At 32.3% G+C, this 14,256-nt stretch overlaps 5 protein-coding genes across 7 annotated transcripts in view; 3 read left to right on the forward strand and 2 right to left on the reverse strand.

Moving 5' to 3' along the window:
* The first annotated feature begins 89 nt into the window (after positions 1-89).
* Positions 90-728, forward strand: LOC123700255 (zinc finger protein 593 homolog). Its single transcript, XM_045647427.1, has 2 exons — positions 90-295; positions 403-728. Exons 1-2 carry the CDS (start codon positions 184-186, stop codon positions 726-728), a joined length of 438 nt encoding a protein of 145 aa, XP_045503383.1. The 5' UTR covers positions 90-183.
* A 1-nt stretch (position 729) lies between these two features.
* On the forward strand, positions 730-2,145 carry LOC123700236 (serine--tRNA synthetase-like protein Slimp). Its single transcript, XM_045647405.1, has one exon. The coding sequence runs from the start codon at positions 730-732 to the stop codon at positions 2,101-2,103; it is 1,374 nt and encodes a 457-aa protein (XP_045503361.1). The 3' UTR covers positions 2,104-2,145.
* LOC123700246 (transport and Golgi organization protein 2) lies at positions 2,137-4,688 on the reverse strand. Of its 2 annotated transcripts, XM_045647416.1 has the most exons (6): positions 4,314-4,688; positions 4,105-4,215; positions 3,751-3,871; positions 2,990-3,211; positions 2,636-2,734; positions 2,137-2,312 (listed from the first exon to the last, which is right to left on the reverse strand). In XM_045647416.1, exons 1-6 carry the CDS (start codon positions 4,453-4,455, stop codon positions 2,177-2,179), a joined length of 831 nt encoding a protein of 276 aa, XP_045503372.1. In that variant the 5' UTR covers positions 4,456-4,688; the 3' UTR covers positions 2,137-2,176. The 2 variants fall into 2 exon arrangements, with proteins under 2 accessions (XP_045503372.1, XP_045503373.1); XM_045647417.1 differs by lacking the exon at positions 3,751-3,871 and having other exon boundaries at positions 4,182-4,215.
* Positions 4,689-6,979: 2,291 nt separating this feature from the next.
* On the forward strand, positions 6,980-13,540 carry LOC123700230 (gastrula zinc finger protein xFG20-1-like). The gene is made up of 11 exons (XM_045647392.1): positions 6,980-7,245; positions 7,327-7,594; positions 7,748-7,910; positions 8,123-8,199; positions 8,459-8,589; positions 8,743-8,882; positions 8,969-9,936; positions 11,949-12,112; positions 12,581-12,690; positions 12,919-13,023; positions 13,396-13,540. Exons 1-11 carry the CDS (start codon positions 7,213-7,215, stop codon positions 13,415-13,417), a joined length of 2,181 nt encoding a protein of 726 aa, XP_045503348.1. The 5' UTR covers positions 6,980-7,212; the 3' UTR covers positions 13,418-13,540.
* LOC123700227 (Fanconi anemia group J protein homolog) overlaps positions 13,340-14,256 on the reverse strand; it is a 68,355-nt gene continuing 67,438 nt past the window's right edge. For both annotated transcript variants that reach the window (XM_045647387.1, XM_045647386.1), the window contains exon 19: positions 13,340-13,708. In XM_045647387.1, the coding sequence (XP_045503343.1) occupies positions 13,604-13,708 (105 nt within the window). In that variant the 3' untranslated portion in view covers positions 13,340-13,603. The remainder of the gene's footprint in view (positions 13,709-14,256) is intronic.

The following is a 14,256-nucleotide window of genomic DNA, read 5'->3' on the forward strand; positions in this document are numbered from 1 at the left end:
GCGTAGCTGGTAAGTGGTAACACCTGTGCTATCATACACCCACGCATTACGCATTCATCAAACCCAACAAACCGCAAACGTCATTTGACATCTGTCAAAGTCGTGTTGTCGAAGCTGATTTTGTAAACAAGGAAATTGCATTTTTAAACCAGATACTCCAGATAGCGAAGAAGAATAATTATTATGACATACAAACGCAAAAAATACCATGTTGGTGATACACATTTAAAGAAGCGTTGGCGAGTGCGTAATAGAAAGAAGGATTTAGATGAAATAGATGGTGATCTCAAAGAAGGTAAATCATACATGTGATTAGCAAATGTCACATGGCGAAATCTGACGTTAAATTTTTAGGTTATTGTAAATTTATGTTCCAGTGGCGATAATACATTTTGTTTTTAGGAAAGGCGGAGAAATTATTGAATCAAGATGTTGATTTAGACCTGCCAGGCGCGGCGCAACATTACTGTTTACATTGCGCACGTTATTTCATAGAAGACAAAGCATTGCAAGAACATTTTAAAACAAAGGTACATAAACGAAGATTAAAAGCATTAGAATTAGAGCCCTATACTATCGAAGAATCGGAAAGAGCGGCTGGATTTGGTAACTTTAAACTTCCAAGTAAAAGAAAAATAGTAACTCAAAATACAGAAGTATTGGATAAAGATGGAGATGTGGTGATCGATGAAGATACGCCCAGCAAAAAGAAGAAGACTATAATATAAAATGCTGCTTAAAAGTTTTAGTAAACTTTTACATAAAACTTATGTTATCAACTTCTCACCTCATAGATATTCTGCTTTGTTTATAAATGGACCGAAAGCTACTGAACATTTTGTATTTTTGCTGCCACACATTGACTACCCTGATCGGACGAGAGATAAAGATGGTTTATTAAGTATGATAAATAAAAGAAAGTCTAATTTTGATTTGGACAAATTGGAAAATCTTTGGAATGTTTATATAGATTTGAAAAAACATAAAACTGAATGTGATAACAGACGAAATGAATATTCAAAACAATTAAATGATTTATATAAAAATGAAACTGAAGGAAATTCAGAGATAGAGAAGTTAAAAATTCAAATGAACTTAATAAAAGAAAATTTAAAGAACTTAAAAGCTCCATTATGGGCAGCAGAGGAAGCCGCAATTGTTGAAGCTCTAAAGTTGCCCAACATACTGCATAATCTAACTCCTGACAATGAAAATAGATTGATTTATGAACACAAACAACACCCTAAGAATAATAAGAACCATTCAATAATAGGGCAAGAGCAAAACTTATTAATGTTCATGAAAAATAATAGCTATTACCTGTTAGGTGATGCAGCATTATTTGAGCTCGGAGCCAAGTTCTATTTCAGCAATTATTTAAAAAGTAACAATTTTATTCAATTCTCTTGTCCAGATTTTGTTAAGAGTTTGATTGTTGAAGGATGTGGTATAGATCATACCGACCCTAATTCCACATTTATTTTACATGACTATGAAAATAGTGAAATCAGTGAAGATAAGCGCATGCATTTAACTGGAGCTGGCTCGTTATGTTCTTTTTTTGCTTATCATGCTAAAAATGTTATTTACAGCAAGTATTTGCCACTGCAATATTTTTCTATGGGCCGGCTTTATGTCCCCGGCGATAGTAAAGAAAATAGTTTGTTCAATGTCAGTCAGTCATCAGTTGTGCAAATGTTTATTGCTACTAAAGATAATTCAGATGTTGATGCTCAGCTCGGTAATGTAATTGAAATTATAAAGAATTTGTATACCAAATTGGACTATCACTATAGGTTAGTTTATGTGTCGGCAGATAAATTGCACAGTTGGGAAGCTTTAAGAGTTTCTATTGAAATGTACTCATCATCTTTAAGTGAATACATAGAAGTCGGTAGTGTGTCTCTCAGTGGTGATTACATCAGTAAGAGGCTCATGTTTATGTATACTGATAATAAACAAAATAAATTCCCTCGCATCCTCTCTGGTACAATACTGAATGTACCGAAGTTTTTAGCTTGCGTCTTAGAACAAGATGCTGACTTTGTTATACCAGAATCCTTTATGGTAGGAAATTGGAAAGATACAGTTGATGTAAATTAAATAATTGTATATTTATTACAAAAAATAAAAATATACATAAATCATGTTTGTTTTATTTTATCATCCTTTTAAATTATACATTAGGTTTTATATTAAATTGAAAATCGGATCTTTTCCATTCAGGCTTTGAAAGGTCAATCGGAGATTGTAAATATATTTCTATAAGATCCACTTGTCCACTCTTCGTTACCAGCAACAGAGTGTGGGTTCTGTAAGAGATTAAATTTAACATATAATTAAGAAGACTAAAATAAAAATAAAATCTTGTTTGATTAATGGAATAATTGGTATATAATATGCTACAGTCAAAACCCTGAATCCTTATTGATGGTTTTTAAGGTTATTGATAAAAATTATAATCTGATAAAATCAGTTAATAAGGATATTAACCGACGCCCTTAGTCAATAACCTTAATAACCGTCAATAAGGATATTGACTGGTTCAGGGTTTTGACTGCAACATATATAGCAAATTATATCACCATTACAAAATTAAAATAAGTTAAATGTGCAGTTAAAATATGATTTGTACCTGGTACCATAGCGCACAGGAGGAATAGTTACAAAGACTGAACTGAACCAGTGATAGTCATTTGGCTTTCTGTTTTGTAGCACTTGATCAGGAAGATGCCTGTAAGCAAAAATACACATAAACAATCTTTGTAGAAACTAGAAAGTATGAGTAAGAGTAGAATAGACTAGAGATAAAGAGTAGAAGAGAATAAAAATCTAGTTTATATTTTCTAAATTACTTAAGTATTTTTTATATAATTATCTACCCAGGTTGAGCTAAGACCTAAGGTAGTGATTGACCAAAAGAGATTACATATTATACAGTATATAAATGTACAAAACCAACAAATATTCACAATTTTAATATACTCACCTCTCTTCCCATTTCAATAGGTCAATTAGTTTTTCAATCAACATTGCCTTATTTTCGAGTTTCTTATGATCTTCACATATATCTTTCATCTTTTTCTTTCCCTCTTCTACCTTTTTCAAAGGATTGTTTGGGAGGCTATTTGAAAAGCCTACACAAGCTTCATTGTATTTCTCCAGTTTATTTGTAGCATTGTTGTAGGTTTGAATCAAGGGCTCATTATTCCTGTTGATATTACATCAATTAAAAAAATATTATACTGAAATATTTAAAAAAAAAACAAGCTATTCATAACAATAGATGATAACAATATAAGCAGGATGAAAATATAATATATCAAGCATACTGCAACATGAACAAGGACATATTTAAAATATACTATAATTTTTTGTCATTTCTATTGAACATTCTTTAGACTTTAGAGTAGGTATCATTTATATACAATAAACAACTAGAGTCTAGACTCATAAGCACACTCAAAAATTGTCTGAAGCAAAACCCTGATTGACTTTGAACTTTAACATGATGAAATAAGCTGCTAATTTAAATGAATCATGCCACTGTATTTTTTTACAACCTTTTAATAGATGATTGTTTGTTTAATTGTCAATAGTATATCAACAATATCATTGTATGAATTGAAATAATAGTTTTCTTGATACTTATTAATGTATGATTAATATAATAGCATGTTTAGTTATAATGATGATGTTACAAAATATGGTATGCACATGTAATGATTCTTGTAAATTAATTTTTCTTACCTAATCTCTATTGCTACTAATATAAACTCATTGCAGTCATGAACATAATTTTGTATAGTTTGTATATAAGAATCGATTGTTGAATTATTTATAACATAGTCTGCTACTATTTTACCTCTACCTTAAAATGTATAAAAAATATAGATGTTGATAATTCGGTTTTTAAAATTTAGAATGGGGGTAGTTATGTTTTTGTCTATTTGAAATACCACACTATTAGCATTGTATAGAAGAAGCTACTGAGAAATTTAATAAATAAAAAGATTGATTATTGAACTCACAGAATTTAAAAAATCAAGAACTGCTACTACCTACATTTAAGTCGCGAACACCTCCAATACCCTACCTACTTACTTTTTGCATTTACTTTTTTAACACCAGGCAAATTGAGTAACACTCCAAGTTTATTTTGCAATGATGAATATGCTAACCAGGTGCCTTGACATTCTGCTTCCATATCTCTCCCTGTAAAAGGAATTAAATAAAATTAAAATTAGATATTGTTCTGTGGTAAAAAATTAATCTAACTAGGTACTATCTACAAAAACAAATAATCTAATTACCTCCATATACATGTGGATATTCTTTCCACGAAGACATATTTATTGAAGGGCGATCATAATATTCATCTCGGTTAGTCGCTATTATTAAACTATAGTCACTTTCTTGATCATCAAAGGCGTTGTAAATAAATATAATACACATTTTTAGTACGCAAGCCGGAACACTAGGTGATCTACGCTATAAAAATATTCACTTTTATTTATTTTCACAAATTGATTTATAAAATTTCGGCTTCTAAAGCTTAGTTATCTTGTATTCCCTTTATATAATAGTTTTACTATCTTCTCTATAAAATAATCAATGTTATCACTTATCATGTGTATTCGACGATCAAACCAAATCATGCTGATCAAATTCCAGAGTACAAAAAACAAAACAAAGACCACAGATAAGACAGGTTTAAACTCCTCTATTCACAAAGACCACAGCTTAATAAAGATAACAGAGTACCTTGAGTCCATTTAAGATTTTTGTGCAACTTTGTAGATATTTACTGTCCGCGTCGTAAGATTAATATTTTCTTAATAATAATAACTCGCGAGACTGTAATCTAGACAAATCTTGATCTGTAAAGTAGCCTACTCACGATTCAATTTCAGTAACAATCTGCTGACACAATCTGCAGTGAGCTGACAGATTGTGTCGTGAATAGTATAGTTGAGGGCACGTTGGGGGCGTAACCCAACATGTTGTGTTTTGGATCGGCGCGGAAGCAACCCGACCGTAGACAGAGTAACTCTGTCTACGAACCCGACAAATTGTCTCAGCAGATTGTGTGCGTGTTGGAACGTGAGTATTGTGATTGCTCCAATCTCGGCTCAATCGCGCTGCGCAGTAATCGCAAAATGGCGGTTTTGAGATAAACGCGGGAAAGATATTTTTACATATTTGAGGAAGATGTTTATATTTTATAGCCGTTTATACTTTATAGCCCTTGAAATCTATCAATAAAATTGGAAAAAATACAAGCTTTACAAAGATAATTATCTTATATTTCATAAGTTAGTATATCCATTAATAATGCGTATTATTGCGTTGAGGTTTAGCATCAGGCCAGGCATCAACGTGACGTGCACACGTTGTGGCAAGCAATCGCGGAATGAAATTGTGTCATCAGATTGAGGGTTGGATGAATCGTGAGTAGAGAACGCTCAATCGCGACTGCAACAAATTGTTTCAGCAGATTGTTGGTTGTGTTGAACCGTGAGTAGGGCCTTTTACTCATAATTTTGTCTTTAGAATTAAGGCCGCGTATCCACCTGCAAGTAGACAGTTGCATGCTGCTGTCAGATAATAAAGGCCCTACTCACGGTTCAACACAACCCACAATCTGCTGACACAATTTGTTGAAGTCGCGATTGAGCGTTCTCTACTCACGATTCATCCAACCCTCAATCTGCTGATACAATTTCATTCCGCGATTGCTTGCCACAACGTGTGCACGTCACGTTGATGCCTGGCCTGATGCTAAACCTCAACGCAATAATACGCATTATTAATGGATATACTAATTTTTGAAATATAAGATAATTATCTTTGTAAAGCTTGTATTTTTTCCAATTTTATTGATAGATTTCAAGGGCTATAAAGTATAAACGGCTATAAAATATAAACATCTTCCTCAAATATGTAAAAATGTCTTTCCCGCGTTTATCTCAAAACCGCCATTTTGCGATTACTGCGCAGCGCGATTGAGCCGAGATTGGAGCAATCAAAATACTCACGATTCAACACGCACACAATCTGCTGAGACAATTTGTCGGGTTGCTTCCGCGCCGATCCAATACACAACATGTTGGGTTACGCCCCCAACGTGCCCTCAACTATACTATTCACGACACAATCTGTCAGCTCACTGCAGATTGTGTCAACAGATTGTTACTGAAATTGAATCGTGAGTAGGCTACTATAGACTCGGACTGTGCTTGACCTGTGACTCGGACATTTCTTGCGGAAGTTTTCTTGCAGATGGAAACGTGGCCTTAGATGAATGCGGACACGTCGCTGATAATAATTCGACTTTCGAGTCGAGAATTTACTTTTTCCAGTACGATGCATGTCGACGGAGGGACTCTTCATTTTGTGTAGTCATTACATTGCATTAGTCTAAAACAAATACTGTCGTTGTCTGTCCGTCCATGTGTTAGAAATGTTATTTTCTGTAGATAGAGTGGTTCTAGAGAAAGGTTTTACCGGAAACGATGTCCCACGCAATTCTTATATGTACAGCAGTTCGTAAATCACTGGTGATAAATCACCCTTACGACTGGCTTCGCCCGCTTTGTGTTCTAGCTCAGATGTGTGAGCTAGTTTCACATTCGTGTAATGCCATTTGCTTCGTCAGTCGACGAAACATTCGTTACACAGAGTACTGTATTGAATAATTTAAGGATTCGTTACGATCACGAACCACTGTTCACATATTTATCTTCCCTTTCACGAAGCTTTCACGCCCGAAAAACATTTTAATACGTATCTCTTTGCTGCTTTTTAATCTTTCTTTAACTATCTAATTACCTAACATTAGTTAATCTCAAGTTAATCTGAATTCTGATTTCTCTAATCTGTGCCAGTTTTCATCTCTCTTAATATTTATAGTTATCTGTGTTTTCAACTTTCACTGAGTTTCACACCTTTCAGCTGTCTGCTTCAAGCACTTAGCACACTTCAAGACATAAAATTTTATACCTATTTATTTGCTGCGTTTTATATTAAATTCCTTATTATAAGCTAATCTGAAAGCGAAATGCAATTTAATCAAGATGTACTGTTTTATAACGTGTCACCGTAACTTTTACTGAAAGTGATGGGGTCTATGTCAGTGAAATAGTAATTAGTACATTAATAATGAGAACGTTTCATTATTGTGCACTAGATTTTTACGCTGTAAATTAAAGGATGGATTCAAATTTTTCTTTTTTTAGTTTACCCGTAAGTAGCACTAAATAATTGGAATGTCACAATTTTGTAGTTATGTGGCATTGGTACTATAACTTGTACGGTATTTTTCAGTTCGTAGATTCGGAGCAGTCGGAGTTAGGTATAAGCAAAAGGGAGATAGACTGTAACCTTGATATTCATAACAGTTTGACGACTAGTGGCGCATTATTAGGTGGAGATGATGTTCTCGCTCAGTTCCTTACTGACGGCCCCTTGGAGGAACCTGACCTCAATGGACCGACGACCTTACATTGCGAAATTTGTAAGAAGAAATTTGACAACGCAAAAAAGTATTACGGTCATTTACGAGTCCATTCAAAAGACAATCTTTGGATATGTGGTGAGTATTTATAGCAAAATTAGAATAGTTTTGTATGCTATGAAGACACACCTACCTATTATTATACATACAATTATTATCTTCATAAATCGACTTAAAATCTTGCTGAGAGTATTTGGCAAACTTATAAAATTTAATTAATTTTTTTCATAGATAAGTGTCCAGACCAGAAATTTTCAATCAAGCAAAACTTGATGAAGCATATATTAATACACAAGCCATTAGCCAAGGTTTGGAAATGTCCGCAGTGCACTATGGTATTTGATTCTTTGTGGCGTCTTCAGCAACATTTATTTGCTAAACACCTTGATTACAGGTACATATTTAAAATAAATATTGTAATTATTATCCCTAATAGCTTATTCAAGTGGCATCTTATGGAAAATAATGAGATATTCTAGTTTGGCTTTTAAAATAGCTCTGGTAATTAATCACCAAGAGAATTTTTTTGATTTATTTATGAAATTAGTACTCATTTTCTGTTTGTGAAATTCTTGTGTATATTAATGAAAAATGTCTCTATTTTAGACCTCATAAATGTGATATATGTGAAAAATCATTTCATAAGATGTCAGACTTAAAAAAACATAAAGATGTACATGAAGGTAAGAATTCTTGATGATGTTTGTTAAAACATAAAATATCTTAATAGTAAACAAGCTTTATAAACCAGAAAAATATTGATATTAAAAATATAAAAAAAACTAATTCCCAGTTGCTTATTTAAACAGTTAAGTAACAAAATCTACAATTATATTTCTGAATTAAACAGTTATAAATTATTAAAATAGGTACCCATTGTCATTTGTCATTATCACACCGTGTGCATATATGTATAAATCCATAAACACTTTATATTTTTAGGTGTTTCTAGATATGAATGTTCAAGATGTCAAAGAAAGTTTAAGGATTCATCTAATTTAAAGAGGCACATGCTGAGACATACCAATATAAAACCATATAAATGCTCTGGTTGCCAGAATTCATTTAAACAGGTATACATATAATTTTTTAAGGATTTGAATGCTATAATATAAAAATATCAAATTCAGTTATACAAATAAGGAAGAAATACAGACTAAATGTAAAATAATGTTATTCTAATTTATATTCTATTAAAAACCCTTTGTGTTAATGTTAACTTTTAGATAGCATCACTGAAACGCCATCAAAACAATTGTTCCTTATATTTTAATGCAAATGTGGACAGGACAACTAGAAAAAATTATTGCAGAGAATGTGGAATGACATTTCAATACAAAAGTGCATTGCTGGAGCACTGTGTTAGGTAAGTCCTATACACTAAAAATGTTACTTTAAAATATAAAAATTTAAATAACTTCGATCAAATAAAACTTTTTTTTTTCTTGTCAGGCAACACACTGATCAAAATACAGAAGGAACAAGTGATCAAAACCAAATCAATATTGATGCAAACAGAACTGTTGATAATATTGTAGATGACATTCTGTCTGCAGAAGATGATTATATGACCATGACAACTGGCCATGAAATGTTGAACAATTTCAATCCCCCTATCCAGAACTTCACTGATACAAACTTAGATGACAATTTAATGCAAATAGAATTCCTCAAAGATATGAACCAACTACACACATTGGATGATGAATTTCTGTACAACGATTTGGATTTTGATAGCTTTCAAAATGGTCAAATTTTCAACATGAACCCTGAAGATCTTGATTACAATTGCGATAATTCCGAAATATTTGATTACATGAATGGTGGGAAAACTATTGATCATGATATAATGAATGCTTTATGTCAAGGTAAACCTGAACATCTAACGGATGAATTATTTAATTTAAACACATTTGTGGAAAAACCACCAGAGCCTCTTCCAAATACATTGACAGATGAATGTGCAACTATTTTCGAAAGTGACGTAGACCTGGAAGCTAGCACGAATTTAGCTGCAAATTTGAACCAGTTAATAGGAGAAAACAGTGTGCAATATATATCTACAGAAGATGATGATACGTTCATAATAAGTTTAAACAGTGAGATAGATGCAGAAAAATTAACAGATATGCTGAATATTGGGGTTGAATGTGTTGAAAATGATGAAGATTATGAATATGATTTAAATACTGGTGATGATAATAAAAGTCGCAGTCTTTTAGATAATATAGTGCCAGTTATTTTGAGAGTAACATCAGTGAACCCAACACCTGCACTTACTGAGAATGAAAATAAGATAGATGAAAAGAAAGATAAGAATAGCAGTAAATCTAATGCCAAAAGTAAAAAGAACAGTGTCTATGTTTGCACTACTTGCAATAAAGTATTCAATAAAAAAGATAATTATAGATCTCACATCGGTAAGTCGAAACAATTTTGTCAATGGAAAACATATTATGTTTCAAATTAGTTAAAAACAGAAATTATTTAAAATGTTATTTATTATTTACCTTGAATTTAATATCATAAACATTTGAAGTGTAAAATTTATCGGAAGGAACTTAGCGCGGAAAGTTTATTTTTTTTAATTATTAATATCTCAAAAAATTGCTCCTTAAATGCTCCATCAGAATCTGTAATTGCTCCACTTCTATAATAATTAGTTTATTTATAATTAATTTTTTAAAAAATCCAAATACTGAAAACTTGATTTCCCTATAGAATGAAAAATATTCACTTTTCATAAAAATTTTTTTTGCAAAAAAATTGCTCCCGATTTGCTCTATCAATTACAAAAAAAAAAAAATTATTTAATTTTGATAATTTTTACAATAATTAACTGAAAACTATGTTTGCATAGTAAACTACTGCGCTGTGACGTCATCAATTATTGTCGTTGCGACGCATAAGGGCCATATTTACATGTATCAGCACTGCAGCGATATCTGTAGACCTTAATGTTTATGTTTTCTTATTTATATTATTTACTAGATTTCCGCCCGCGGCTTCGCCCGCGCAGTCAAAGAAAAACCCGCATAGTTCCCGTTCCCGTGGGATTTCCGGGATTGCGTCATTTTCTCGAGATAGCCCAAATTTCATGAAAATTGGTTCAGTATTTTAGGCGTGATTGAGTAACAGACAGACAGACAGAGTTACTTTCGCATTTATAATATTAGTATGGATGGTGATTGAGATTTGAGTCAACAATTGAATAACAAGTGTAAGTACTATTTTATTCAATAATAATGAACAATTATTAATAAATATTACTACTGTCAATCATCATCAAAGTATTAAATTGGTATCAATAATTGAATTTGAATTTCTGTTTACTATAAGAAAAATTAATATGCACTTTTTATTTCAGGGTGTGAAGGGATTCAGTCAAGGAGTTTTAAATTATTGAAGAGTGGTAATTATTTAGAAGTAGGGTTCGCGAAAAAAATTGAGCCCTACTTTTATACAATCACCTGAAAAATTTTCACTAGAGTAAAAATAATTCTTTATAATTATACATATAAAGAATTATTTTTGACAATAGGTTTTACATAAAAATTTTACTTATTAGTTATTACATAAATTAATTATTGAGTTTCATCTAGCAAAAGTTGAAAGAAACAGATATTATTATGTATTTAAAATCATTCTTATTATAGGTATGTTTATAAACATTTCCGTACCCATCCCTAAACTCGCATATTACGTTTATTCGTATTATTACAACTTCATGTAATTTTTAACTAATTTGTGTTTCAGTCGCTTGTTTCATCTTTCGATGTCAAGTTGCTATCGTTTGCGGGAACTATGCGGGTTTTCCTTTGAAAACGCGGGCGAAGCGGCGGGCAGAAATCTAGTAAATAATATAAATAAGAAAACATAAACATTAAGGTCTACAGATATCGCTGCAGTGCAGTGCAGTGCTGATACATGTAAATATGGCCCTTATGCGTCGCAACGACAATAATTGATGACGTCACAGCGCAGTAGTTTACTATGCAAACATAGTTTTTCAGTCAACTATTGTAAAAATTATCAAAATTAAATATTTTTTTTTGTAATTGATAGAGCAAAACGGGAGCAATTTTTTTGCAAAAAAATTTTTTATGAAAAGTGAATATTTTTCATTCTATAGGGAAATCAAGTTTTCAGTATTTGGATTTTTTTTAAAAATAATTATAAATAAACTAATTATTATAGAAGTGGAGCAATTAAAGATTCTGATGGAGCATTTAAGGAGCAATTTTTTGAGATATTAATAATTAAAAAAAATAAACTTTCCGCGCTAACTTCCTTCCGGTGTAAAATTTCTAGTTTTATATTAAGTTAGCGTTTGTGTTTTTTCATAGAAAAATAAACGAAATTTCTTATCCATAAATAAGCAGAACAAACTGAAAATCGTTCCATTATTTTCAATTATAACTAATATTTCCAGCAATCCACGAACCATCTCTCCGCCGTCACCGGTGTGAACTGTGCGGCGAGCGGTTCGGCTACCGCTCCACTCTGAACAAGCATCGAGCTGCTGCTCACGAACCCAGGACACTGCCGGCACACGCTTGTCCACATTGTGAACAACACTTCTCAGCTAATTGGAAGGTATTGTGGTGATATCGAGAGGACTTAATCCAACTTTGTAATAACTCAGCCTCCGGAATCACAGACACAATAGAAAATCTGTTGTGTCGTGGACCGATCGCTTGGGGCTCAATGGGTTAATACCATACCAGCCGTCGATTAACGTAGTTTAGTTCTGGATATTTTTTTCAATTGAGTAGACCAACTTTCTAAATTAATGTCTCGGAACTAAATGTTTTATGTTTTGATAATTTTTTCGTACAATTTTATGAGTAGTTTCAAATTAGTTGAAAAAATGTTGCATTAATAAATAATAACCCATTGAGCCCCAAGCGGCCCAATCGGTCCCAGAAAGAATAGATTTTCTATTGTGTCTGTGGTTCCGGGGCCTGAGTTAATAAATTCTTAATTGCATAAAACATATCGCTAAATAAATTATTTCTCTATAAACCTGTGTTATAAAATAATATTTTTTAACTATTATAACAGTTAAAACACCACATTGAGCGTGACCACGAGCGGCAGACACGCTACGAGTGTGACTTCAAAGACTGCGGCAAGAAGTTCTTCAAGAAATGCGATCTCGTTGTACATAAAAGGTAAATTTGATTTTTGATTTTGAGAATACAGATCAAAAGGTGAAAATAGTGAGTTATGTTAAAACAAAAATATTAAAATACCATTGCATTTCAATATTACAGAATATAGAATGAATTATTATCAGCTAGTTTTTTTGAATATGTAAAGTGAGGTGGTTTGCATGTTAGCAATAACATCACATGTCTTTCTTGAAATAAACAAATAAAATATTATGTATTTTCCATCAGATACCACACTGGCGAGAGGCCATATTCGTGCGACATTTGCAAGCAGAGTTTCCCGCACGTTTCGCACCTAAAGAGACACGTTCGAAGTGTCGATTGTACGAAAAGGTACGTAATTTACATATCTTGTAACATATATGTTTTTATTGTAAATTATGTATATGAGAACCGAGGATTTTTGAAGTCAAATTACTTTAGAGCTAGCGCGCAAGAGCAACTTTTGTCTCTCCCATCAACTCTATGGGGAGTTGCGTCATTGCAATACTGTCATGGAGTACGGCGACAATTTTGGTATCTTAATAAAATAATATATCTTTTTAATAAATAAATCTTTGAATCTTAAAGAAGTTTCACTTCTGACACGTGAGCTTGGCACACACGCTCTTTTTTATTAAATTGTCTTACCATAATGAAAAGCAAGATAATTGGAGATTTTATATTGTCTGATTGACTGATGCCTAATGTATGTTTTTGTTTCAGGATTCGAAAGAAATACAAATAACCAACGCTTGTATGAAAAACGAAAAAGCATGGTTACTTAACATTAAGTTTTACAAGTTATAAAATTATATGTTACCTATTTATATAAGTTAAGAGATAAGAAATAAATTATTGAAAAATATAACTTGTATTTGATTAATTAACAAAACCTTATAGAATATAACAATACAAAAAAGAGATTTATTTGTCACATGGAATCTTCAAGATCTTGTAAGGTCATGGCTTTCATGAAAGATTCTAAATTATTATCACTATTTAGCAGACTGTTGTATGTGTGGTGGTTGTTACCCATCTGTAAAGGAAAATATAATTATTATCGGTATTTATATGAAATTCGCATGACTTTTACTATACTTAAATATGAGGTTAAATTATCTAAAAACTTTACAAAAAAATCCTCAACTACCAGAGCGACTTTGTGGGCTATAGCCAGTCCTGTTGATAAAAACTTTATATAATGTATCCTACTATTCGGTTTGATAAAGAAAGGGATTGTAAATGGATACCAAAAACCTATTGATGGACAGGTGCGAGTTCACTTCTATCTATATCTACGCGCAGATGCCACAAAAACATTTTGGCTACGTTGCGTACCAAAACTATAGATAAGTGTGCGTAGAAGTAAGAAGTGCGTAGTGTGTGTGTATTTGCGCACCCACTCAGACAGATGCAAGTTCAAAGCTGGTTATAACCACATAGCTATAGGCACTTATGTACGTGTACATAGTTGCGTACAAAAGCTATATACATAATGAGTGTACGTATATAGCTGCAGCACCGCGCCCCAGTCACGCCGCACGCAGCGCCCCACCGCTCGTTTCGAATATAATATACAGATAC

This window comes from Colias croceus, chromosome 19 (assembly GCF_905220415.1).
Source record: "Colias croceus chromosome 19, ilColCroc2.1".
In the NCBI taxonomy this organism is placed as follows: Eukaryota; Metazoa; Arthropoda; class Insecta; order Lepidoptera; family Pieridae; genus Colias; species Colias croceus.

Bases quoted from the DNA above. Each gene is read 5' to 3' on its own strand.
- LOC123700255 (XM_045647427.1), top strand. From the start codon at position 184: ATGACATACAAACGCAAAAAATACCATGTTGGTGATACACATTTAAAG. The intron at 296-402 runs GTAAATCATACA...TTTTGTTTTTAG, and splicing joins AGATGGTGATCTCAAAGAAG to GAAAGGCGGAGAAATTATTG.
- LOC123700236 (XM_045647405.1), top strand. From the start codon at position 730: ATGCTGCTTAAAAGTTTTAGTAAACTTTTACATAAAACTTATGTTATC.
- LOC123700246 (XM_045647416.1), bottom strand. From the start codon at position 4,455: ATGTGTATTATATTTATTTACAACGCCTTTGATGATCAAGAAAGTGAC. The intron at 4,216-4,313 runs GTAATTAGATTA...TTCCTTTTACAG, and splicing joins ATATCCACATGTATATGGAG to GGAGAGATATGGAAGCAGAA. The intron at 2,313-2,635 runs GTACAAATCATA...AATCTCTTACAG, and splicing joins CCTGTGCGCTATGGTACCAG to AACCCACACTCTGTTGCTGG.
- LOC123700230 (XM_045647392.1), top strand. From the start codon at position 7,213: ATGGATTCAAATTTTTCTTTTTTTAGTTTACCC. The intron at 7,246-7,326 runs GTAAGTAGCACT...GGTATTTTTCAG, and splicing joins TTTCTTTTTTTAGTTTACCC to TTCGTAGATTCGGAGCAGTC. The intron at 8,883-8,968 runs GTAAGTCCTATA...TTTTCTTGTCAG, and splicing joins TTGCTGGAGCACTGTGTTAG to GCAACACACTGATCAAAATA.